This window comes from Sapajus apella, unplaced genomic scaffold (assembly GCF_009761245.1).
Source record: "Sapajus apella isolate SASKATOON/1434 unplaced genomic scaffold, GSC_monkey_1.0 scaffold246, whole genome shotgun sequence".
NCBI classification, from domain to species: Eukaryota; Metazoa; Chordata; class Mammalia; order Primates; family Cebidae; genus Sapajus; species Sapajus apella.
In genome coordinates this window covers 153,710-180,873 of record NW_022437186.1, presented here as the reverse complement: position 1 = coordinate 180,873, position 27,164 = coordinate 153,710, and the positions used below count along the sequence as shown (strand labels likewise).

Genomic DNA, 27,164 nt, shown 5'->3' with positions numbered 1-27,164 from the left:
AAAATCGTTTTGCAACTTGGAGCTAAGTTCCTGATAAAATTAGGCTTCTATCCTACTGCAAAATTGTGAAATAGGGCACTATCTTTTTTCATATTTACATTTCAAATACATTGTTCCCAGGTCCTGGAGAAAAGCATTTCTGAGTTTGTTTTCTAAAGCTTTTTTTTTTTTCAAAGAGTATCAAACCAGCCAGCTAAATGTCAGAAAGTTGCACGTTTTGGAGACTGATTTAGTTGGAAAGGTGGGCTTCTTAACTTAGCTTGTTTCTTAGATTGCTGGCTTCAGGGTGGGGCCACTTAATAAAGCAAAGAAAGCATGCATGCAGTTTTTAGAGCTTAATATTTAAATACGTGCAAAGCAGGAACAGCTGGAAGGCATAACACTTAGATCCCCAAAAATCAAGAATCCTATTTTTACATTGAATTCTGAGCTCCCAAAAGAGAGGAAATGCCAGAGGACTGGACAGTTCAATGATTCCACGGTGCGCCTCAGTAGAGGGACATTCCTTTGAGGTTGGTGGGCAATCCTATGCCAGTTAGCACACACTATGAAGAGTCCATCCCACATGGGTGTCCTACCCCTCAATGAGGTGGGTGGGAATGTTTCTGTAGACTCTAGTTTCCAAACCATGCTTTTTCTATCCAACCACCCAAAGAAATAAGCAACTCTCTAGAGTGATAAACATTTAGTGTAAGCAACTGCTGTCAGCCTCTAACACCACAGCTCTTGCCAATGACTCACCAGCAATTACATGCACCTAGTCAAGTTCTCTCATGATATACAATGTAATCTCTCATATCCCCCAAAGCCAAGGAGATCAAGTGATGCAATACAAAAAAAAGGGCAGAGTGTTAGACCTCAGAGGAATCTGTCTGCTTACAACTCTGAGGGCCTCATGAGAAAAAGCAGTTTCCTTTTGGGAGGAACCTGCTTTTCTGTTTTCCTTAAGTGATTCTAGGCTAGAATTCTGTTAGCAATCTTTTCTTGGGGGGTCCCCTCATGTGGCATTTGGAGTGGTGAGAGAAAGGAAAGACAGAAGTAAATGGAGAAACAGAATTCATTTGACTGATTGTTTTACAGAGAATCTTAAAATAATGCATACAAGTATGTACATAGACTAAATATCAGTTTTAATAAGTCAACATTTGACTGTAGAGCTCTTTAACAATCCTTTTCTTAATTGTATTTACTACTCAAGTTATTATACTTTTGCTTTTGCTGCTAGCTGGACCTCTGTAGCCAAATGAGGAGCTGTTAAAACCTCAGTCGTTGCTCACCACCCTGCTTCACTGCAGTGTGATAGACAGCTCTCAGATAACAATCATGCTAAACCTGCCAGAAGTATCCCAACCAGTGACACTATCTTGAATAAAGGCAAAGTAAAGCCAAACTTGTGGCTGGGCATGGTGGCTCATGCCTATAATCCCAGCAATTTGGGAGGCCAAGGTGGGCAGATGACCTGAGGTCAGGTGTTCAAGAACAGCCTAACCAACATGGGGAGACCCTGTCTCCACTAAAAATACAAAAATTAGCCAGGTGTGGTGGTGGGTGCCTGTAATCCCAGCTACTCTGGAGGCTGAGGCAGAAGAATGGCTTGAGCTGGGAAGCAGAGGTTGCAGTGAGCCAAGATCACACCATTGCATTCCAGTCTGGGCAACTGAGTGAGACTCTGTCTCCAAAAAAAAAAAGCCAAACCTGCTGGATTACTTTCCAAGGGGCTTGGTCACTCTTGGTCCCAAGATATTTATGCTTGAGACACTGAGGTAATGATGTTAACTAAATAAAACTCAGAACTTATAAAAATGTCACAGTATTTTAAGAACAAAAAGCATTAAGTTTTCCTTTAAAAATAATACACTCATAAATTCTTGCTAAAATCAATAGTAACATAGAAAAGTAACAATACTCATAGCCTGTCACAAGCTGATTACAAGCCTCTGTAATAAAGTACACTGTTCTTCACCTCTATAACCATTTGAAATGGGTGATTTCTCCTCCTGCTTTCTGAGGAAGGCCTACCCTAACAGAGTAGCTTTCAATAAATTATCTCTTCTCACTGCAAGGCATTCCTCTTCTTGTTTTCTGAAGCTGTACTACTCTGTAACTGAGTAATCTCTAATTAACTATTATAACTTTACTTTACTCTGCAACTCACCAAGAATTCTTTCCTGTGTGAGATCCAAGAAACCACTCTTGGGGTCTGGGACAAGATCATCACATCTCTTCTAGAGACTGCCAGAACTTCAGTGAGGTGAAGTCCCAACCCAAGGAATGAGGTCCCAACCCAAACGAAATAGACTCCACAGCACCAACTGGCTGACACAAACTCTAGCTATAAATTTTTGACAAATAAATGAACCCGTATGACCTTCACCTAGTTTAGAAACAGAACATTTTCATCATCTTCAAAAAATTCACTTGTGTTTTGTCCCAGGAATCTTTTTTTCCTCAACCAGAGGCTATCAATGTGATTTATTTCACCATAGGTTTATTTTGCCTGAAATAATACAATACATAAATACACAAAACACAATTTTTTTTTAGAGATGCAGTCTCACTGTCACCCAGTGGCATGATATCTCACTTCAACCTCCACCTCCCGGGTTCAAGCGATTCTCCTGCCTCAGCCTCCTGAGTAGCTGGGATTACAGGCATGCACCACTATGCCCGGCTAATTTTTTGGGTTTTTTTTTTTTTAGTAGAGATGGGGTTTCATCATGTTGGTCAGGCTGGTCTCAAACTCCTAATTTCATGATCTGCCTGCCTCAGCCTCCCGAAGTGCTGGGATTACAGGCATGAGCCATCATGCTCAACACAAAACACAATTTTATGTCTAGCTTTTTTCATTTAGGAGGTCTATGAGATTCATCTGGGGTGTGAGCTTTAGTTCTTTGTTTCTTTGTATGGCTGAGTTGTATTCTGTTACATGAATGCTATATAATTAATTCAAACCACTGCTTTAACCCAACACCTTTTGGTGAACTACTTACAAACTGGCTCTCAAACGAATGTAAAACATTTGTTGCTAAGTTGTGATCTTTCAGTTTTATCTGCATTAATCTACTCATAACAAGATAGTCACTATGAGAAAACTATTTTCCAAATTACTGAAAGTTTAAGTCCTCCAAAAAAAGAAATATTGGGGAAGACATTTCACAGTTATCCCATAGTATATTATTTTCATCTGTTGACCACAATCTTAGATAAGACAGAATAGTTTAACATTAGTGACAGTACATTTCATTCATTGTACATCAGTGTTAAAACATTAAAAACTATCTAATTTTATTAAGAGAAATTAAGTTCACCCATAGTCTAAGCAAAGCATTTTAAAATCCACTATATTTTTCCTGGTCAAAATACAGTTGCAAGTACTCAAGAAGCATTCTTTTTTCCCAATATACTAATCTTGCAGTTCTGTTTCTACATTTTTTTAAAGTGAGGCTAATTACTTAGTGAATGTTGACAGGAACTATCTTCGTATTTCCCTGATACAGGTGAAGATGCTATTTTCAACACATCATATATTCAACTCTTTCACTGTCTTCTATCACATCAAATAATACTAAAGATACCTACTTTATTCTATTTTAAAGATATGTTAGTACTTTAATCAGTGGTTTCTAACCTTTTTGGTACCAGGGACTGGTTTCATGGAATACAATTTTTCTACAAACCGGCAAGGAAAGAGATGGTTTCGGTATGAAATATTCTATCTCAGATCATCAGGCATTAGTTGAAGTCTCCTAAGGTGCACAAACCTAGATCCCTCACATGCACAGTTCACAATAGGGTTTGTGAAAATCTAATAACACCACTCATCTGAGAGGAGGCAGAGCTCAGGTGGTAATGCTCATTCACCCACCACTCACATCCTGCTGTGCTGCCCAGTTTCTAACAGACCACACAGACCAGTACCAGTGTGCAGCCTGGGGAATGGGGACCCCTGGTTTAAATGAACTTTGTTTTCTTTTACTTACGGGAATTGGTGAAGTAATTTGTCTTAAAAATTCAGAATATCCCTCTTACTCTAATACAGAAAAATGCTCTAAACACATATCATCTGTTTACATCCATTAACACTTTATTCAAACACAAAGAGCATATTTTTAAATATTCTCTTCATGTGTTTTACATTTGGCATTAAACTCCCATGAAAAATGTGGATAATAATGATGTTCACCTACTGTAGACGGATCTCACATTGTTCTGATGCAGAAAAAAACAGAACACATATGTTCAAACGAACAACATGGATTCAGGAAATGCAGCAATGGATTTGAGAGCTGAATTATATAAATAATATTTGCTTTCCAAAAACCTTGAATACTGTAAATACAAATGAAGTATCCATGAAATGTACCTGTCAAAATATCAATGTTCTTGCTACTTTAAAACATATAAGCAAATAAATTATCTAATTATTTTGCCTTTATTCTGTATAAAAAATACTCTTATTTAGAGTAAAGGCTGAAAGTGTCTGTGCTTCAGTCCTTTCTTGAGTAAATTCTGACACATTTAGACTTCATTTTTTATTAAATACTTCCTCACATTTATCACATCTGCAAACTTCTTCTATGAACCCCTAGGTGACTCATAAATTTGATATCTTGAGTAAAACTTTTCACATTTTTATATCTATACTGTTTCTCTAGTATGGATTACCTTGAGTAAGGGTTAAGCACGGTTTAAATAATTTGCCACATTTTTAATATCTGTGTGGCTTTTTTCCAGTTTATATTCTCTGCTGTTGTCTAAGGCTTGAAAAATGGTTAAAGGTTATGCACATTCTTAACCCTTGTAGGGTTTCACTCCCATACAAATTATCTGATGCACAATAAGACATAGCTAACAAGTAAAAAATTTGCTCCGTGTTTTACATTTTTAAAGTTTTTCTCTAGTATGACTTCTCTGATGTGCAGTGAGGTATGACCTAGAGTTAAAGGCTTTGCCGCATTCTTCACATTTATAAGGTCTCTCTCCAGTATGACTTCTCTGATGTGTAGTGAGGTATGACCTATAATTAAAGGCTTTGCCACATTCTTGACATTTGTAGGGTCTCTCTCCAGTATGACTTCTCCGATGGGTAGTGAGGTATGACCTAGAGTTAAAGGCTTTGCCACATACCTCACATTTGTAGGGTCTCTCTCCAGTATGACTTCTCCGATGAGTAGTGAGGTATGACCTATAGTTAAAGGCTTTGCCACATTCTTCACATTTGTAGGGTCTCTGGCCAGTATGAATTCTCTGATGCTGAATAACATCTGAACTATAACTAAAGGCTTTGCCACATTCTTTACAGGTATAGGGTTTCTCACCAGTATGACTTCTCCGATGCACAGTAAGACCTGAGGAGTCACTAAAAGATTTGCTACATGCTTTACATTTGTACGGTTTTTCTCCAGTATGAGTTCTATGATGCCGAATAAGGTGTGAACTATAAGGAAAGGCTTTGCCACATTCTTTACATTTATAGGGTTTCTCTCCAGTATGAATTCTCTCATGCACAATAAGATTTGAGAAGCAAGTAAAAGGTTTGGCACATACTTTACATTTGTAAAGATTTTCTCCAGTATGAATTTTCCGATGTTGAGTAAGGCATGAACTACGGCTAAAGACTTTGCCACATTCTTTACACTTAAAAGGCTTCTCTCCAGTATGAACTCTCTGATGCATAATAAGATTTGAAGAACGAGCATAAGATTTGCTACATACTTTACATTTGTAAAGTTTTTCTCCTGTATGAGTTGTCTGATGTTGAGTAAGGCATGAACTACGGTTAAAAGCTTTGCCACATTCCTTACATTTATAAGGTTTCTCTCCAGTATGAATTCGCTTATGTTTAGTAAGGTATGAACTACAGCGAAAGGCTTTGCCACATTCTTTACATTTGTAGGGTTTCTCTCCAGTATGAATTCTCTGATGCACAGTAAGATTGGAGGAACGAGTAAAAGATTTGCTACATGCTTTACATTTGTAGAGGTTTTCTCCAGTATGAATTCGCTGATGTTTAGTAAGGTATAAACTACAGTTAAGGTTAAAAACTTGGCCACATTCTTTCCATTTATAAGCTTTCTCTTCGGTAGGAATGATCTGATTTTGAGTAAGGTACAAACTATGGTTAAAGCTATCACCACATTTTTCACATTTGTATGGTTTCTCTTCGTTATGGATTACCTGCTTTCTAAGATTTGATGATTGACTAAGGTCTTTATCATATTTATTACATCTATGTGAGTCTTCTCTGATAGGGATGGTCTGATGTTGAATATGTTTTAATGACTGGGTACAAACTTCTACACATTTATCACATTTGTAAGACTCTTCTTGCTTCTCTTGCACATGCATACTCTGAAGAAAGACTTTCTCAAATTCTTTACATTTGTATTGTTTCTCTAGAAAATAATTTTCCTGATGATTTTTAGGGCTTGACCTTTGGTTCAAGATTTTATCAGAATTATTGCACTGATAATTTTTGTCTCCAATAAAAATATCTTGGTAACCATTTAGAGTAGAGACCTGCCCAAAGAACACTGAAGGTTTATCATATATGTGATGTTTTCCCCAAATATCAATTTCCTGTTGTTGATTAAGCAATGATGAATGAGTAAAGATCTTCCTATATTGATCAAAGTTATAGCTTTTGGCACAAGAAGAAAGTATTTGTTGGTGAAACAAACTTTCAATAGAGGACTCATCAAATTGATCATATTTAAAAGTCTTTTCATCGTAACACCCACTGTGCCCTTCACACTCCTCCCTTTTCCACCTTTTCCTTATATGTAAATTCTCAAGGTCACAGCTCTCATGTGTCCTCGGTATCACTTTTTGGAATGACGCCTCTGTGCAGTGCTCTGTCAACAGGTCCTTGTTATAATGCGAAAACATATCTGAAAAGATATAAAAATTTTAAGAATTCCAATTACTAGATTCAGGTACATATATTTTATAAATCTAATATACAAAATTATGCTAAGTTAAGAACACAACAGTTGAGTGAGAAACTTGAGGTCCTATTTCCTCAACTGATATGCAAACTTTACTACAATAACCTTACTACAATAAAGTGGCATGTGAACTACTAAGTCACCAACAGTGGAGGAAAGGGAGTGCTTGTGCCACCCCTCCCTTACCCCTCAAGAGTGTCTGCATGACGCTGGGAGAAAACTGTACATTTCGGAGACAGAGAGCACAGTGACTAGAGGACTACATAGAACCCAGTGCTGCTCTGTCACAGCGTAGACCTGGCAGGATTCATCACCTTCTGACTTAGGAGCTGCTGGTCTCTGAATAACCAACAGTGACACTTCAGTAACACATCATGAACATTGGATTCTGAGATATACTGGCTTCAGGTGTGACCCAGAACATTTCCCGCTGTGGTGGGTATAGTGAAAGACGCCTGCTTCAGCAAAGAAGAGGAAAAAGCAAAGGGGACTCTGTTTTGCACTGCTTGGCCACAGTGAGGTAGAGAATCAAGCAGACTCTTGGGTCCCCAAGCCAGCATTTCTGGACCTGCCCTAAGCCAAAGAGTAAGTCCCAGACATGGAAGCGGTCATCACAAGCTGACTAAAGGGTGCTTGGGTGTTGAGTGAACATCAGTGATAGCCCAGTGAAAACCCCTGTGCACTGGCGGTGGTGACTGGTGGTGGTGGCAGAGAGCATGAGGCTCCTCTGCCTGCAGCAAGGGGAAAGAGGAGTGGGAAGGATGTTGTCTTGTGATTTGAATGCCAGCTTAGCTGCAGGAGAATAGAACATGAGATAAATAAGGTTTTTGACTTCAATACCTGGCTCCCACACAACATCTCTTGACCCACCTGGGGCCAAAGGGAACTTATAGCCCTGCGGAGACACAAACCTGGCTTGTTGCCACCTGCTGATTGTAAACCCCTAAGGTCTTGAGTAAACTTAGGTGGTACCCAAGCAGTAATTACACTGCGTCTTGGGTGAGACCCAGTGCTGTGCTCACTTTAGATCTAAATTACCACAGTCCCAGTGGTGGGGGCAAGAGGGAAGCTTGTGTCACCCCCACCCCAGCTCCAGGTAGCACAGCAAAGACAGAGAACTCCATTTGTCTGGAAGAAACTAAGGGAAGAGAACAAGAGTCTCTGCTTGGTAATCCAGATAATTCATTCAGATTTTAACCAAGATTAACAACATGGTACCTCTATGAGTCTGCAAGAACTATGTTATTGAGTTTGAGGTCCAAGTACCTTCAAATTCCTAGGAAGCCTTCCCAACAAGGGTGGGCACTAAGCCCGGACTGTGAAGGCTACAATCAATGCCCAGACACAGACAAACATGTACACATTAAAATCATCCAGGAAAATGTGGCCTCACCTAACAAACTGAATAAGAGACCAATCCTGAAGAAACAAAATAAGTTACTTTTCAGACAGATAATTCACAATAGTTGTGTTGAGGAAACAAATTAAAGATAACATGAAGAAGGAATTCAGATTCTATCAGATAAATTGAACAAACAGATTAAAATAAAAGGAATCAAGCAGCAATTGAAGTTTAAAAATGCAACTGGCATACTGAAGAATGCATCAAAGTCTCTTAATAGCAAAACTGATCAAGAAGAAGAAAAAATTATTGAGCTTGAACACAGGCAGTTTGAAAATATATTGAGAAGACAAAAAAAAGAAGCAGGTCTACAAGATCTAGAAAAAAGCCTGAAAAGGGCAAATCTAAGGGTTATTCACCTTAAAGAGAGAAAGAGATAGGTATAGAAAGTTTATTCAAGGAATATGATCAGAGAACTTCCCAAATCCATAGAAAGGTATCAATATCTAAGTACAATAAGGTTACAGAATGCAAAGCATATTGAACTCAAAGACGACTACCTCAAAACATTTAATAATCAAACTCCCAAAAATTAAGAATAAAGGATCCTAAAAGCAGCAAGAGAAAAGAAACAGCATACAATGAAACTCTAGTAGTATGTCTGGCAGCAGACTTTCAGTGGAAACCTTACAGGCCAGAAGAGAGTAGCATGACATATTTAATGTGCTGAAGGAACAAAGGTTTTACCCTAGAATAGTGTAACCAGTGAAAATATCCCATAAGCATGAAGGAGAAAAATAAAAAAAACCTTCCCAGGCAAACACTGAGGGATTTCATCAAAACCAGACCTGTCCTACAAGTAATACTAAGGGGCATTCTCTTTCATCTGTAAGAAGAGAATGTTAATGAGCAATAAATAAGAAGTCATAGAATTCATTGGTAATAGCACAGAGAAAAACTGAATATACTATGATAATTGTGGTGTGTAAAATACTCAAGTAGAAATATCCATTGATGAATCAGTACAACTACACTAGTGTTTCAAGACATAGACAGTACAATAAGACATAAAGAGAACCAACAAAGTTTAAAAATGGGGAAACAAAGTTAAAGGTAGAGTTTTTGCTAGTTTTGGTCATCAGTTAAAAATAATAGGCTATAAAATAGTATTTGTAAGCCTCATGGTAACCTCAAATTAAAAAAAAAACAACAACATAGAACAGATAAACAATGCAACAAAAAGCAAAAAACTATACCACCAAGAAAAATCACATTCACTAAAATGAAGACAGGAAGGGCAAAAGAAAGAGAAGATACAAAACCAGAAAATAACAAAATAGCAGGAGTAAACACATGCTTATCAATAATAACACTGAATGGAAATGCACTAAGCACTCCAATTAAATAACACAGAATGAGTGAGAAAAAGAACAAGAAAGACCCAGTGGTCTGCTACCTACAAGAAACACGCTTCAACTGTAAACATACACAAAGACTGAAAATAAAGGAATGGAAAAATGTTCAATGCGAAAAAAAAAAAAAAAAAAACAGGAGAAGCTATACTTAGACAAAATATATCTCAAGACAAAAACTGTAAGAAGACAGAAAGGAAGTCATTTTATGATGATAAAGGAATCAATTCAGCCAGAAAATATAACAATTTTAAATATACATGCACCCTACACTAAAGCACTGAGACATATATAGCAAATCATATTCAGCTAAAAAGAGAGGCTCCAATACAACAGCAATTGAGACTTAACACACCACTTTCAGCACCGTACAGATCTTACAGACAGAAAATCATGAAAGAAACATCAGACTTAATTTGAACTATAAGTCAAATATACCTAATAAATATTAACAGAACATTTCATCTAATGACTACAGAACACAGATTGTTCTCAACACATAATTTTCAAAGATACACAACATTTTAGGTTACAAAACAAGACTTAAAACATTCAGAAAAGTGAAATAATATCAAACATTTCTGCTCACAATGGAATATAACTAGAAATCAGTAACAAGAAGTTTGGAAACTATACAAACAAATAGAAATTAAACAGTATGCCCTGAATGAAAAGTGAATCAATAAAGAAATTAAGAAGGAAATTGAAAAACTTCTTCAAACAAATAATGAAAAAAACCACATACCAAAACCTATGGGATACAGCAAAAGAAGTACTAAGAGAGAAATATATAGATAATGTGTTTACATCAAAAAAGAAAGAAAGCCGGGCGCGGTGGCTCACGCCTGTAATCCCAGCACTTTGGGAGGCCGAGGCAGGTGGATCATGAGGTCAAGAGATCTAGACTATCCTGGTCAACACGGTGAAACCCCATCTCTACTAAAAATACAAAAAATTAGCTGGGCATGGTGGCGTGTGCCTGTAATCCCAGCTACTCAGGAGGCTGAGGCAGGAGAATTGCCTGAACCCAGGAGGCGGAGGTTGCCGTGAGCCGAGATCGCGCCATTGCACTCCAGCATGGGTAACAAGAGCGAAACTCCATCTCAAAAAAAAAAAAAAAAAAAAAAAAAAACTAAAAAGAAAGAAAAAAAATCAAATAATCTAAAGTTGCATCTTGAAAAACAACAGCAAAACAAACCAAAAATTATAATAATAAAGATCACAGCAGAAATAAATAAAATTGAAATTAAAAAATACAAAAGATCAATGAAATGAAAAGTTGATTTTTTAACCAGATAAATAACGTGTATAAACCTTTAGCTTGACTAAGAAAAAAAGAAGACCGAAATAAAATCGGAGATGAAAAAGGAGACATTATACCCGATACTGCAGAATTTCAAAAGTGGCTACTATTAACAACTGTCTGCCAATTAATTGGAAAATCCAGCAAAAATGGGTAAGTTCTTGGATATATACAACCTACCAAGATTAATTAAGGAAGAAATCCAAAACATGAACAGACCAATAACAAGTAACAAGATCAAAGCCATAATAAAAAGCCTCCCAGTAAAGAAAAGCCTAGGACCTGATGGCTTCATCATTAAATTCTACCAAACACTTAAAGAACTAATACCAACCCTACTCAAAAACTCTTCCAAAACATAAGAGGAGGAAGGAATACTTCAAAGCTCATTCTTTGAGGCCAGTATTACCATAATACCTAAATCAGAAAAAGATACATCAAAGGATAAAAACTATAGGCCAATATCTGTAATAAATATTTATGTAAAAATAATCAACAAAATATTAGCAAACAGAATTCAACAACACATTCAAAGATTGTTCATTATGACAAAGTGGGATTTATCCCAGGGATGCAAGAATGGTTCATCTTATGCCATCAATCAATATGATACATCATATCAACAGAATGAAGGACAAAATCATATGATCATTTCAACTGCTGCTGAAAAGGCATTTAATAAAATTCAACATCCTTTGATAATTTAAAAAAACCTTCAAAAAGCTGGGTATAAAAGGAACATGGCTTAAAATAATAAAAACCATATATGACAGATGCATAGCTAGCATCATATTGAATGGAGGAGAAAAAAAGAAAAAAAAAAAAAAACCTGAAAGTCTTTTCTCAAAGATCTGAAACATAACAAGGATGCCCACTTTCACCACTATTATTCAGCATAGTACCGGAAGTGTGAGCTAAAGCAGCAGGAAGACAAGAGAAAAAACTAAATGGCATCCAAACTGGAAAGGAAGAAGTCAAATTATCCTTGTTTGCAGATGGTATAGTCTTGTATTTAGAAAAATCTAAAGACTCCACCAAAAACTATTAGAACAGATAAACAAAGTTGCAGGATATAAAATGAACAAACAAACATCAGTAGCATTTCTATATGCCAACAGGGAACAATCTGAAAAAGAGATCAGAAAGTAATTCCATTTACAATAGCCACAAATAAAATTAAATACCTAAACATTAACTTACCCAAGTAAGTGAAAGATCTCTACAATGAAAACTATAAAAGATGAATGAAAGAAATTGAAGAGGGTGGCTGGGTTCAGTGGCTCACACCTGTAATCCCAGCACTTTGGGAGACTGAGACAGGCAGATCACTTGAGGTCAGGAGTTCGAGACCAGCCTAGTCAACATGGTGAAACCCCATCTCTACTAAAAATACAAAAAATTCACCAAGCATGGTGGCACATGCCTATAGTCCCAGCTACTCAGGAGGCTGTGACAGGAGAATCACTTGAACCTGGGAGGCAGAGGTTACAGTGAGCTGAGATCGTGCCATGGCACTCCAGTCTTAGCAACACAGTTGAGACTCCATCTCAAAAAAAAAAAAAAAAAAAAAAAAAAAAGAGGACAGACACGCACAAAGGAAAGATATTCCATGTCAATGGACTGGAAGAATCAATATTGTTTATACTACTCAAAACAGTCTACAGATTCAGTGCAATCCCTATCAAACTACCAATGATATCCTTCAAAAAAAATACAAAAAAAAATCCTAAAATATATATGGAACCACAAAAGACTCACACAAAGCTATCCTAAGCAAAAAGAACAAAACATAAGGATTCACATTACCAGACTTGAAATTACACTGCAGAGCTATAGTAACCAAAATGGCACAGTACTGGCATAAAAACAGACACAGAGATCAATGGAACAGAATAGAGAATCCAGAAAACAATTCCACAAATCTTGAGTGGACTAATTTTCAACAAAGGTGTTAAGAACATATACTAAAGAAAGGACAGTGTTTTCAATAACTGGTGCTTAAAAAAACTGGATATCCACATATATGAAGACAAATTATTCATTAAAAAAAAAAAAAACAAACTAGACCCCTGTCTCTCACCATATACAAAAATCAGATCAGAATGTATTAAGGACTTAAATCTAAGACTTCAAACTATGAAACTACTACAAGAAAACATCAGGGAAATTCCCTAGGACACTGGTTTGGGTAAAAATTTCTTGAGTAATATACTAAAGCACAGGCAACCAGAGCAAAAATGAACACATGGGATCATGTCAGGTTAAAAACCATCTGGACAACAAAAGAAATACTCAACAAAGTGAAGAAACAACCCACAGAATGGGAGAAAATATTGACAAACTACCCATCTGACAAAGGATTAATAATCAGAATATGTAAGGACCTCAAACGACTCTATAAGTAACAACCTAATAATCCAATCAAAAATGGGCAAAAGATTTGAAGGGATATTTCTTTAAAAAACAAAAAAACAAAAAAAAAACAGGCTAGGGAACAGTGCCACAATCATAGCTCACTGCAGCCATAAAATTCTGAAGTTACCTGATTCTCCTGCCTCAGCTTCCTGAGTACCTAAAATTACAAGCATGCACCATGACACCTAGGGTATTTATTTTTTATAGACACAGAGTCTCATTATAATGCTCAGGCAGGTCTCAAACTCCCAGCCTCAAACAATCCTCTGACTTCAACCTCCAAAGTAGTTGGGATTACAGGCATGAGCCACATAATGGTCCAAAATATCCATATTAAAAATGCTCAATCAATTAAAGGAGAACAAGGAACTAAACTAAAAGAGAAAATGCACGATGAAAATAGATTAAAACTATAAAAACACAAAGTGTGGAAGTAAAAACTAAATTTAAAGATTCACTAGATGAGGTACACTGCAGACTTGATATAGCAGGCAAAAAATCCCCAACGAGCTTGAAAATAGGTCATTTGAAATTGTAGAGTCAAGATGCAAACAGGATAAAAAAATGAAGAAAAAAAGACAGAGCCTAATAAACCTTTGGAATACTATCAAGTAGGCCAGTATATTCATGAGAATTCCAGAATGAAAGAGAAGAGGCCAGGTGCAGCAGCTCACACCTGTAATCCCAGCACTTTGGGAAGCCAAGGCGAGTGGATCACCTGAGGTCAGCAGTTCAAGACCAGCCTGACCAACATGGAGAAACTCTGTCTCTACTAAAAAACACAAAATTAGCCGGCGTGGTGGTGCATGCCTGTAATCCCAGCTACTCAGGAGCCTGAGGCAGGAGAATTGCTTGAAACTGGGAGGCAGAGGTTGCAGTGAGCCAAGATTGTGCCATAACTCCAGCCTGGACAACAGAGCAAAACTCTGTCTCAAAAAAAAAGAGAGAAAAGAGCAGAAAACTTATTTGAAGTAATAATGACTAAGAATTTTCCAAATTTATTGGAGAAAATGGCCTAAGATGTAAACTTCAACTAACTCTAATTAGTAGCAACACAAAGAGAGTCACACGGGACATTATAATCAGAAATTCAAAAGTTACAAAGAGAATCTTGAAGTCAGACAGAAAAAGATGACTAGGCAGGTACAAGTCCACTCTTATAAAATGATCAACAGATGTCTCATCAAAAAAACTCACAAGCCAGAAGATGGTTGGATAATATATTGAAAGTGATGAAAAAATGACAACTACTTTCTGTGAACACTACATGTGCCCAAACTATACTTTAAAAATGAATTAGAAATAAAGAATTTTAAGTAAAAGCTAAATGAATTTATATCCATTAAACCTGTCATACAAGAAATACTAAAGGAGTCAGTCCTTTACACCGAAAAATAAAATGATGGTAGGGAGGAAAACAAAATCATGTAACAATGTAAAGTTTTTTGGTTAAGGTAATTATAAAGTATTCTGTATTACTGTAATAATAGTATATAGAATACTTTTAATTCTGCTATACATTTGAAAAGACAAACACTTGAAAATAACCATAAATCTGTGTTAATGGATTCACAGTACAAAAGGTTATAATTTGTGACATCAATAAAATACAATAAGGGGACATAAAGAGGCAGGGTTTTTGTATGCTATTAAAGTTATCAGGTTAATACAAATTTATTATCAGGTTATCACATATTAAAGTTAACAGTTTATAAATTTAAGATGTTTTGTGTTATGTCTATGGTAACCACAAAAATACCTATAGTAGAAAAACACACAAAAATGAGACAGGAATCAAAACATGTCACTATAAAAAAAATCAGCAAAATACTAAAGAAGACAGCAAGAGGAAAACAGGAACAAAAACGCTACAAGAGCTAAAGAAAAAATTAAAAAATTAAAAAAAAAAGCAATGTCATTCCCTTTAGGTAATTACTTTGTATATAAAAAAATTAAATCACTCACAAGACAAAATTTGGCTTAATAAGTTCAATAAACAAGATCCAACTCTATGCTTTCAATAAAAGACCCACATTAGATATAAAAACACACATGGGCTGAATGTGAAAGCATAGAAAAAAGAAATTAAATATAAAATCAAATACTGTCAGACAAAATACACATTTCATCAAAAGCTGTCACAAAATACAAGAAAGGGCATTATATAAGAATAATAGTGTTTACTGACCAGAAAGCTGTAACAAGCATTAACATATATGCAACTAATGTTATAGCTCCTATATATACATAGCAACCTTTTATAGAATTGAAGAAGTAGCCAGCAGAACAATAATAGTAAGAGACTTCCATACCCCACTTTCAGTAATGCAAAAATGAACAACACCAAAAACAGAAACATCAATAAGGAAACAAAGGACTTGAACACTAAAGACCAATTAGACCTAATATATACACACAACCTTTCACCCAACAACAGCATAATACACAATATCTTTAACCACATATGGTATATTATTCCAGATAGACAAATTTTTAAGCCATAAAATGTCTTAACAAATTTAAACTGATGGAAATCACACAAAGTATTATCTTTGACTACAACAGAATAAAGCTTGAAGTTAAAAATGAAAAGAAAATTGGCAGGTCTACAAATATGTAGAAATTAAATAACAAAGTCTCAAACACACACTGGTTTAAGAGTTTGAAGACTCAATATTATTAAGATGTCAATACTATCCAAAGTGATTTACAGATTCAATGTACTCTCTATCAAAATACCAACAGATATCTTTAGAGAAGCATTAAAATATTCAAAAATGTCTATGGAATTTCAAGAAATCACAAACAGTCAAACAATCTTAGGGGCAGAAAAAGACAGAGACATCTACTTTCTGATTTTAAAACATATTACAAAGTGATAATAATCAAAACTGTGGTACTCACATAAAGATAGACAACTATTATAGATGATATAAAGATGAGAGCGCCCAGGGATAAATCCTCACGTATATAGTAAATTTATCTTCAATAAGGGTTCTAAGAACACACAATAAGGAAAGAACAGTCTCCTCACCAAAGAGGGTTGGGAATACTAGAAATGTGCATGGGAGAAAATGAAGTTAGACCTCACTTTGAACCATATACAAACATAAACTTTAAATGAAGTGGCTTACTTTTTGTAGCTATTGTGAATGGAATTTTGAAATTTTTATTTCAGTTGTTTGTTATCAGAGTAAAAATGCTACTGATTTTTGTATGTTGGCTTTATATCCTGCAACTTTAATGAATTTGTTTATTTGGTCCTAACAGTTTTGTTATTTTGGGCTGTGTGTGTGTGTGTGTGTGTGTGTGTGTCTGTGCGTGCCTGTGTGTGTGTTTTATTTATTTATTTTTTGGTGTTGTGTTCAGGTTTTGTATATGTAAGATCTTTTTATCTGCAAACAGGAACCATTTGACTTCCTCTTTTCCAATTTAGATGTCTTTTATTAAAATTAAGATACCTAGCAATGAACTTAACTAGAAATATGCCTACACTAAAACTACAAAGCATGGATGAAAAAAGAATTACATGTGAATAAATGAAAAGATATCTTGTGTTCATAGGTGGAAAACATATAATTAAAATGGCCATCCTAGCCCAAACAATCTACGAATTTAATGCAATTCTGATCAAAACATCAACAGCATTCTTCACAGAAATAGAAAAAAGAATCCTAAATTTATATGAAACCACAAGGGACCCTGAATAGCCAAAACAATCCTGAGCAAAAACAATAAATCTGGAGACAATACACGACCTTACTTCAAAATTTACGACAAAGCTATAGAAAGCTAAATATTATTGTACTGGCACCAAAATAGATATATAGACTAATATGCCTGATAAGCCAAAATACATTCATGCATCTAAAGCGAACTGATTTTCAAAGGTGCCAGGAATACACTTTGGGGAAAAGACAGTTTCCTCAATAAATGACGCAGGAAATACGGAATATCCATATGCAGAAGAATCAGACTATACCCCTACCACTCACCATATACCAAAAAATCAACTCAAGCTGGATTAAATAATTAAAAGTAATCAGCCCAAAACATAGGGCAAATGCTTTACAACAGACTTGGAAGATATTTTTCAAATGAGACTTCAAAAGCATGTCCAGTTGCAGTGGCTCATGCCTGTAATCCCAATACTTTGGGAGGCCAAGGTGGAAGAATCATTTGAGGTCAGGAGTTTAAGAGCATTCTAGGGCACATGGTGAGATCCCATCCCTACAAAAAATTTTTTTCAATTAGCTGGCTGTGGTGGTGCATATCTATAGTCAACCTACTCATGTGGATGAGACAGGTGGATCACTTGAGCTCAGGAAATCAAGCCTGCAGTGAGCTATGATCATGCCACTTCACTCTAGCCTGGGTGACACAGTAAGGCCCTGTCTCTTAAAAATAAAAATACTTCAAAAGCAGAGATAACAACAACAACAATAATAATAATAAATATATATATATGTATGTATATCAAACTAAAAGGAGTTAATAAACAATGAAAATACTAACAGAGTGAAAAGGCAACCTAGACAATGTGAGAAAATATTCACAAACTATATATATATGACAAGGTGTTAATAGCTAGATCATATAAGAAGCTTTACATATAACCCAATTTAAAAATGTGTAGAAGACCTTACTAGATATTCTCAAAAGAAGAAATATAAATGGCCAAGTACATAAAAAGATGCTCAAAATCATTAATCACACAGGAAACGGAAATCCAAGCCCAATGGGACCCCCCTCGCTCCAGTTATAATGGGTATAATAAAAAAGACAAAGCATAGTAACAAAAAAGTATTGACGAGGAGGTGAAGAAAAGGGAAGGCATAAACACTGTTGATGGAATTGTATATTAGCATAGCCACTATAGAAAATGGTAGAAGATTCCTCAAAAAATTAAACATACAAGTACCATATAATCCAGCAATTCCACTACTGAAATATATCTTCCAAAGAAAAGAAATCAGAATGTGAGAAAGATATCTGCATTCCCGTGTGTATTGCAGCACTATTTATACCAGCCAAGATATAAAACCAATTCAAGTGTACAGCAACAGATAAATGGATAATGAAAATGTGCTGTACACACATACAATGAAATACTATTCAGCCATTAAAAAAGAATAAAATCCTGTCATTTGAAACAACACGGAGGGACTTGGAGAATTTCATGTTAAGTGAAATAAGCCATATGTAGAAAAACAAATACTTTGTCTGCCAGTATCTGGCCATGGGGTGCCTTCATCAGCTCCTCAGCTCAGCCGGAGCTCACACTCACCTGCCAGCCACGACAGAGCCTCCTTGCCCGTCCCACTGACAAACAAGATGATATGAGAGGTGATGCCAGCCATCAGCGAAGCAGAAGCCCCCTGGGAGGAAGTGGGAACCATAGATCTGGCTCCCCTTCACAGCCAGATGCAGATTCATATTTTGAATAGTTTACGGTCTCCATGCTAGAAGAAAGGGGCTGTCTTCTTGATACACTGAGAGAGATTCCAGAAACTCTGGCCCTAACCGAGGGGAAGTTACACAAGGTTGGTCATGAAAGAGATTCCTTGCAGAGACAGCTCAACACTACACTTCCACAGGAGTTCACAGCACTTACTAAAGAAGTCAATATATGCACGGAACAGCTCCTCAAAAGGGAAGAAGAAATTGCTGAAATGAAAGCAGAAAGGAACACCACCAGGCTATTAGAGCATCTGGAATATCCTCTCTCCAGGCATGAGTGGTCTCTTAGGATGACAGTGGTGAAGAGACAAGTGCAGTCCCCAGCAGGCATGTCCAGCAAAGTTGAAGTGCTAAAAGCACTTAAGTCATTATCTGAACACCACAAAGCTCTGGATGAAAAGGAGAGAGGGCGATTATGAGTAGCACTCAAAAGATGTAGTTTGTTAGAATAAGAAGTAGGTGTCACACACAAAGAGCTAATGATTCTTAAAGGGCAGAATAATCAGAAAAAAAACAATAACAGATGGAGTGCTTGACGTAACCATGAACAAGAAAATACACCAAGCATGAATGGAAAGAGATCTTTGATGGTTCTTTAAGCAATGAGGAAGACCTTGCTAAAGTAATTGAGCTCCAAGAAATCATAACAGTCAAGGGAGCAGAGCCAAATGAAAGAGCGCCTGGCTGCCCTCTCCAGTCACATGACTGAACACCGCTAGAAAATCAACACCGCTAGAAAAGATCTCATCAAATCTGACGAAATGAACACAAAATTACAAGATGTCCATGAAGCCATGGCCCAAAAGGAAGACATGGAAGAGAGAATCACTACTCTTGAAAAATGCTACCTTGCTGGTCAACCTTAGACACTGCCCTTGACCAAGTGGCAGGTTTGCTAATCATGGTCCTGGCTACAGAACAAAGCTTGCCACATCCCACTACAGACTTAGCTATAACCCACTTGGCTTTTTTCCTGCCACTAGGACCATCTGCCAAGAACCAAGAACAATTTATACCCACCTAAGCCTTAGGTAACATACATGCAGAATTTGGTCCTGTCTCTGACACATGAATCAGGCAAAACTCACCCTCTTCACGTCTCAGCCACGGTCTGGAAAAAAAAAATCCTTCCCACACGGAGCTCCTTAGGGAAAAATATCCATCTGTGTTTCTATATACAGGACCATCAACAACAATCTGAATGTGGACTGTAACCTGGCTCCAGCTTCATGCAGCCACAGTTTCAGGGGCAGTTACGCTCAACCTTGAGACCTCCCTGAAGGCACACACACATCTGTGCCCATAAAGGCATGCCTGCTACCATTAGTCTCACCATGAATCTTAAAGCAGCTCTGTAACCTAGGTGACCTGGGTGCTGTCAAAGCCATTCAGTTTTATAAGGGAAGCAGAACATAAAAGTTCAAAAAATTTACAGCCTAACAATGTAATAGAAAAGAAAATCTCATTTTCTGAGGAGAAATTAAACTCGGCTGCAGATATTTCCGTAAGTAACAAGGAGTTGAATGTTAATCACCAAGACAATGGGGAAAATATCTCCAGGGCATGTCAGAGGTCTTCATGGCAGTCCCTCCCATCATAGGCCTGGACGCCAAAGAGAAAAAAGTGGTTTCCTGAGCCAGGCCCAGGGTCCCCATGCTGTGTGCAGCCTAGGGACTTGGTGCCCTGCATCCCAGCCACTCCATGGGTGGCTAAAAGGGGCCAACACAGAGCTCAGGCTGTGGCTTCAGAGGATGCAAGCCCCAAGCCTTGGCAGCTTCCATGTGGTGCTGAGCCTGCAAGTGTACAGAAGTCAAGAAATGGGGTTTGGGAACCCACACCTACATTTCAGAGGATGTATGGAAATGCCTGGATGCCCAGGCAGAAATTTGCTACAGAAGCAGGGCCCTCATAGAGAACCTCTGCTAGGGCAGTGGAGAAGGGAAATGTGGGGTTGGAGCCCCCACACAGAGTTCTTACTGGGGCACCACCAGTGGAGTTGTGAGAAGAGGGCCACCGCCGTCCTCCAGACCCCAGAATGGTCTAGAGAGGTCACACCATTCTGACAGTTTGCACCATGCGCCTGACAGTTTGCACCATGCACCTGAAAAAGCTGCAGACACTCAACACCAGCCTGTGAAAGCAGCCAGGACGTGGGGCTTTACCCCGCAAAGCCACAGGGGCGGAGTTGCCCAAGGCCATGAGAGCCCACCTCTTGCATCAGTGTGACCTAGATGTGAGACATGGAGTCAAAGGAGATCATTTTGGAGCTTTAAGATTTCACTGCCCCACTAGATTTCGAACTTGCATGGGGCTTATAGCCCCTTTGTTTTGGCCCATTTCTCCCACTTGACATGGCTGTATTTACCCAATGCCCACACCCCCATTGTATCTAGGAAGTAACCAACTTGCTTTTGATCTTACAGGCTCACAGCTGGAAGGGACTTGCCTTGTCTAGGATGAGACTTTGGACTGTGGGCTTTTGAGTAAATGCTGAAATAAGACTTTGGGGACTGTTGGGAAGGGATGATTGGTTTTGAAATGTGAGGACATGAGATTTGGGAGGGGCCAGGGGCAGAATGATACGCTTTGGCTGTGTCCCCACCCAAATTTTATCTTGAATTCCCAAGTGTCATGGGAGGGACCTGGTCAGAGTAATTGAATCATGGGGGCAGGTCTCTCCTGTGTTATTCTCATAATAGTGAATAAGTCTCACGAGATCTGATGGTTTTATAAATGGGAATTTCTCTGCACAGGCTCCCTTTCTCTCTGCCTGCTGCCATCCATGTAAGACATGACTTGCTTCTTTTTAAGCCTTTCACTGTGATTGTGAGGCCTCCTCAGCCATGTGGAACTGTAAGTCCATTAAACCTCTTTCTTTTGTAAATTACCCAGTCTCAGGTATGCCTTTATCAGCAGTGTGAGAACATACTAATACATCATCTGAGACCACCTCAGGCTGGATTTTGTTATCCATATCAGTATCAGCATTTTGGTCAAAACCATTCAACAAGTCTCTAGGAAGCCCCAAACTTTCCCACATTTTCCTGTATTCTTCTGAGCCCTCCAAACTGTTCCAACTTCTGCCTGTTACCCAGTTCCAAAGTCACTTCCATATTTTCAGGTATCTTTACAGCAGCGCCCCACTCTACTGGTACCAATTTACTGTATTAGTCCATTTTCACACTGCTGATAAAGACACATCCAAGACTGGGTGATTTACAAAAGAAAGAGGTTTAATGGACTCACAGTTCCATGTGTCTGGGGAGGCCTCACAATCACAGTGGGAAGTGAAAGGCATGTCTCAGATGGCAGCAGACAAGAGAAGAGGGCTTGTGCAGGGAAACTCCCTTTTATAAAACCATCAGATCTTGTAAGACTTACTATCAGGAGAATAGCACAGGCAAGACCTGCCCCCATGATTCAATTACTTCCCACTGGGTCTCTCCCACAACAGGCGGGAATTATGGGAGCTACAATTCAAGATGAGATTTTGGTGGGGACACAGCCAAACCATATCAAATGCTAACAAAAATGCAAAAAAAAAGTAAAAGTATAAATGTCACTGGAAATGGTAAATACATAATGAAATTCTGAATACACTAATACCATAATGTTGGTATACAAATCACTTTTAACTCTAGTATAAAAGCCACAAAACAAACGCATTAAAATAACTATAGCTACAATAATTTGTTAATGAATGCAGAGTATACAAAGTTATAAAGTATAACATATATAGTAATAAAATGTGTGAAAGGGAGAAAAACTGTCAAGTTTTTTCTATGCATAGATGTTAAATTGTTATCATCTTAAACTAGACCTTTACAAATACATTTTATCTAAGTCTCCTGATTACCTCTAGGAAAAAACTGTAGTAGATACACAAATGGAAAAAGTCATCAAAACATAACAACAACAACAAAACAAAAAAAATTAACAAAACAGAAGACAGCACGAGAAAAAAAGAAACTATAAAACAGAAAACAACAAAACTATAATAGTAAGTCCTTATGTATCAATAATTACTTTACATATAAAGAGATTAAATTATCCAATAAACAGATACTGGCATAGACTGAATGTCACCTCCAAATTTTAGGTTAAAATTTAATAGCCATTGTGATATAATTAAGAGGTGGGATCTTTAAGAAGTGGTTAGGCCATTAGGACTCTGCCCTCATGAATTAATTATTGTCCTTGTGGGAATGTGTTAGTTATCACAAAAGTGAGTCTGTTATAAAAAGGAGCTCTCTTCTCCCTCATGTCTTTGGCCATGTTATTATGGAGCAAAAAGGCCTTCACCAAATAACAGCGTCATTTTCTTTACCTTCCAAGCTCCTGGAATCATGAGCCAAATAAACTTCCATTGTTTATAAATTAGCCAGTCTGTGGTATTTTGTTATAGAAAATAAAACAGACTAAAATAAACACGGAGTGTTAAATAAATTTGTTAAAATTAATAGTATGCTGCTTAAAAGAGACTCGCTTTGATTTAAGGACAAACATAACTTAGGTGAAAGAACAGAAAACACATTGCATGCAAATAACAACCAAGAGCCGGGACAGCTAAAGACAAAATAGACTTCCATGCAAAAATCTGTCGCAAGAGTCAAAGGAGTTCACTACATGGTAATAAAGAAGTTAATTTGCTAAGAGGATATAGAAATTAAAAGTATGTATGCACCCAACACTGGAGCACCTAAAGCAAACATTAACATACCTGTGTGGAGAAACTGAAATACAGTAACAGGAAACTTCAACATCCTACTTACAACAAAGCATAGAATATTTAGACAGAAAACTAAGAAGAGAGTCCACCTATATAATACTATAAACTAAATACAATATTTTATCAAAGAGTATGAGAATACACATTCTTCTCAAGAATACATGGAATATTCTCCAGGATAGATATTATGTTAAACCAAAAATAAAAAACAAGTCTTTTTAAATTTAAGAAGATTAAAATTATATCAAGTTTTTTATCACAATGGTATAAAACTAGAAAATCAACAGCAGGAGGAAAACTCAAAAACTCACAAACATATGTGATACAGTGTGGATGTTTTATCTCCCACCACAAAACTCATGTTGAAAAAAGTAATCCCCAATGTTGCAGGTGCACCTAATATGGGGTATTTGGATAATGGGGGCAGATCCCTCAAGAATTCTTTGGTGCTGTCCTTGATACTGAGATCTTATGAGATCTGGTTGTTTAAAAGTGTGTAGCACCTGGTAACTCACTCTCTTGCTCCTGCTCTTGCCATGAGACTGCCAGTTCGCCCTTTACCAATTGTCATGATTGCAAACTTCCTCAGGCCCTCGCCAGAAGCCAAGCAGATGCTGGTGCCATGCTTCTGTACAGCCTGAAGAACTGTAAGCCAATTAAATCTCTTTTCTTTATAAATTACCCAGTCTTAGGTATTTCTTTAGAACCATGAAAGAATGGACTAATACGGTGTTGACATTCAACATGTTCTGAACAACCATGAAATCAAAAGGGAAATCAAAAATTATCTTGATACAAATGAAACTGGAGACACAAGAAACCAAAACTTCTGAGATGTAACAAAAGCAGTTCTAAGACAGAAGTATAAAATGATAAAGTTCTACAATAAGGAAAACAAAGATCTCAAATAAACACTCTAATCCTCAAGGAACTTTATCAAGAAGAACAAAATAATCCCAATGTTGGCATAATTATAGAAATCATAAGGATTAGAACAATAAGAGAGAAAACAGAGACTAGAAAAATAATAAAAAATATCAAAAAACTAAGAGTTGAGTCTTTTAAAGAAAACAAAATGAAAAAACTTTTCCTAGATTATCTAAGGGAATAAAAGAGGGGGAACTCAAAAAGTTATTAATGAAAAAGTAGTCATTCCAGCTGATATCAAAGAAAAACTAAGAAACTATTATGAACAATTACATGACAAAAAAGATAACTTAGAAGAAATGATTCTTAGAAAGAACAACATATTGCAAAGAAATAGAAATACCAAAAAGACTAACAATGAGGAAGAAGACAGAATCAAAAATCTCCCAATTAAAAAAAGCCCATGACCAAATGACTTCCTGTGTAAACTGTATCAAGCATTTAAAGAATATCAATGCCTCTCAAACTCTTCCAAAAAACTGAAAGAAAATTTCAAACTCATTTTATGAGGCCACCAACACCTCATAATGAAGCCAGATAAAGACACTACAAAAAAAGAACAAGCCAATATTCCTTATAAAGATACAAGCAAAAATTCTCAACAAAATACTAGATACCAAATTCAAAAACACATTAAAAGGATCATACATCATTATCAAGTAGGATTTATCCCTGAGATGCAAGACTGTCTTAATAACAAAAATATGAAAATCATATAATCCTCTCAAAAAATCTATTAAAAGCCTATGATAAAATTAAGCACATTTTCATAACAAAAACTCCAAACAACATACATACAGAAATATCCATCTCAACACAATAAAGCCATATACATAACAAACATTCAGGTAATAATGATGAAATGCTGAAAGTTTCCTCTAGTATAAGAAACAAGACAAGGGTGCCCAATCGCAACACTTCTATTCAACAGAGTAGTGAGAAATCAAGTCAGAACAATTAGGTAAGAAAAAGAAACCAAAAAACATTCAAATCAGGCATAAAGAAGTAAAACTGCTCACTGTTTACAGATGAGGTGATTTTAAAATATAGAAAACCCTAAAGACCATATCAAACCAAAACAAAAAAACAGAGCTAATAAATCCATTCAGTAAAGTTGAGGCCACAAAAATATACAAAAAGTAGTTGCATTTCCATATACTAACAATAAACTGTCTGAGAAAAAAGTTACAAAAAATCTTATTTATAATAGTATAAATTTTTTTTAAATTTCTATAACTTCATTTAACATAGGAGGTGAAAGATCTGGCCAAAATCTATAAAACACTATGAAAGTAATTGAAAAAGACACATATATTTCTTTTTCATGGATTAGAAAAAATAATATTGCTAAAATGTCCATACTTCACAAAGTGATTTACTAATCCATTGCAATCTGTATTAAAATTTTAATGGCATTTTTCACAGAAATAGAAAAAATTCTAAAACTTCTATGGAATCACAAATAACTCCAAATAGACAATGCAATATTGAAAAAGAACAAAGCTAGAGGCATCACACTTCTTCATTTCAAACTATTACATAGCTATAATAATCAAGAGTATGGTACTGACACAAAAACAGACACATAGACCAATGGAATAGAATACAGAAACCAGAAAGAAACCCATGGTGTATACAGTCAACTAATACTTGACAAGGGAACAAGATACACAAAGGGCATAGTCTCGTCAACAAATAATGCTGAAAAAAAGCAGTCATGTGCAAAAGGATAAAATTGAACATTTATACCATGTAGAAAAATTAACTCAAAAGAATTAACATTTAAATGCAAAACCAGAAACTGTATAACTTCGAGAATAAAGCATAAGGAACAATCTCTTTGACACTGGCCTTGGCAATAATTTTTCTGGATGTCACACCAAAAAATCACAAGCAAAAAAAAGCAAAAAATAAAAACAAGTAGCATTACATCAAACAAAAACGTGTGTGCACAGCAAAGAAAATGCAGAACATGAAAAAGCAACCCAGGGATTGGGAGAAAATATATCTGATAAGACTTTTATATCCAAAATATGTAAGAATCACACACACTTCAATAGCAAAAAAAAAAAAAAAAAAAAAAGTAAATCTGACTTAAAAATGTGCAAAGGACCCAAGTAGAAATTTCACCAAATATGACATGGAAGTAACAAACAGGTTTATGAAAAGATTCTCAATGTCATTATTCGTCAGGAAAATGCAAGTAAAACCTCAATAGATATCACCTCACACTTGTTAGAATAATTACTGTCAAAGAGTCAAGAAATAAATATTCACACTTGTTAGAATGACTGCTGTTAGAGTCAAGAAATGTTAACGATAATAAGGGTCAGAGCATGGAGAAAAGAAAACGCTTGTACATTGTCAATGGAAATGTAAATCGATCCAGTCATTATGAAAAATGGCATGAAGGCACCTCAAAAAAATTAAAAATAGAAGTATCCTACTTCTAACTGTATAAGCAAAGGAAATATCAGTATGTCAAAGATATATATGTACCCCTATGTTCATAGCCAATTATTCACAATATACAGAATATTTTTCAGCCGTAACGAAGAAGGTACTCCTGCAATTTTGACAACATGCATGAATAAACCAGGTGGACATAATGGTAATGAGTACAAACTTT

At 36.5% G+C, this 27,164-nt stretch overlaps 1 protein-coding gene across 10 annotated transcripts in view; it reads right to left on the bottom strand.

Annotated features, from left to right (window-relative positions):
* Positions 1–3,961: 3,961 nt before the first annotated feature.
* Positions 3,962–27,164, bottom strand: part of ZNF267 (zinc finger protein 267) — a 174,337-nt gene continuing 151,134 nt past the window's right edge. For all 10 annotated transcript variants that reach the window (XM_032271720.1, XM_032271719.1, XM_032271713.1 and 7 more), the window contains one exon: positions 3,962–6,890. In XM_032271720.1, the coding sequence (XP_032127611.1) occupies positions 4,885–6,890 (2,006 nt within the window). In that variant the 3' untranslated portion in view covers positions 3,962–4,884. The remainder of the gene's footprint in view (positions 6,891–27,164) is intronic.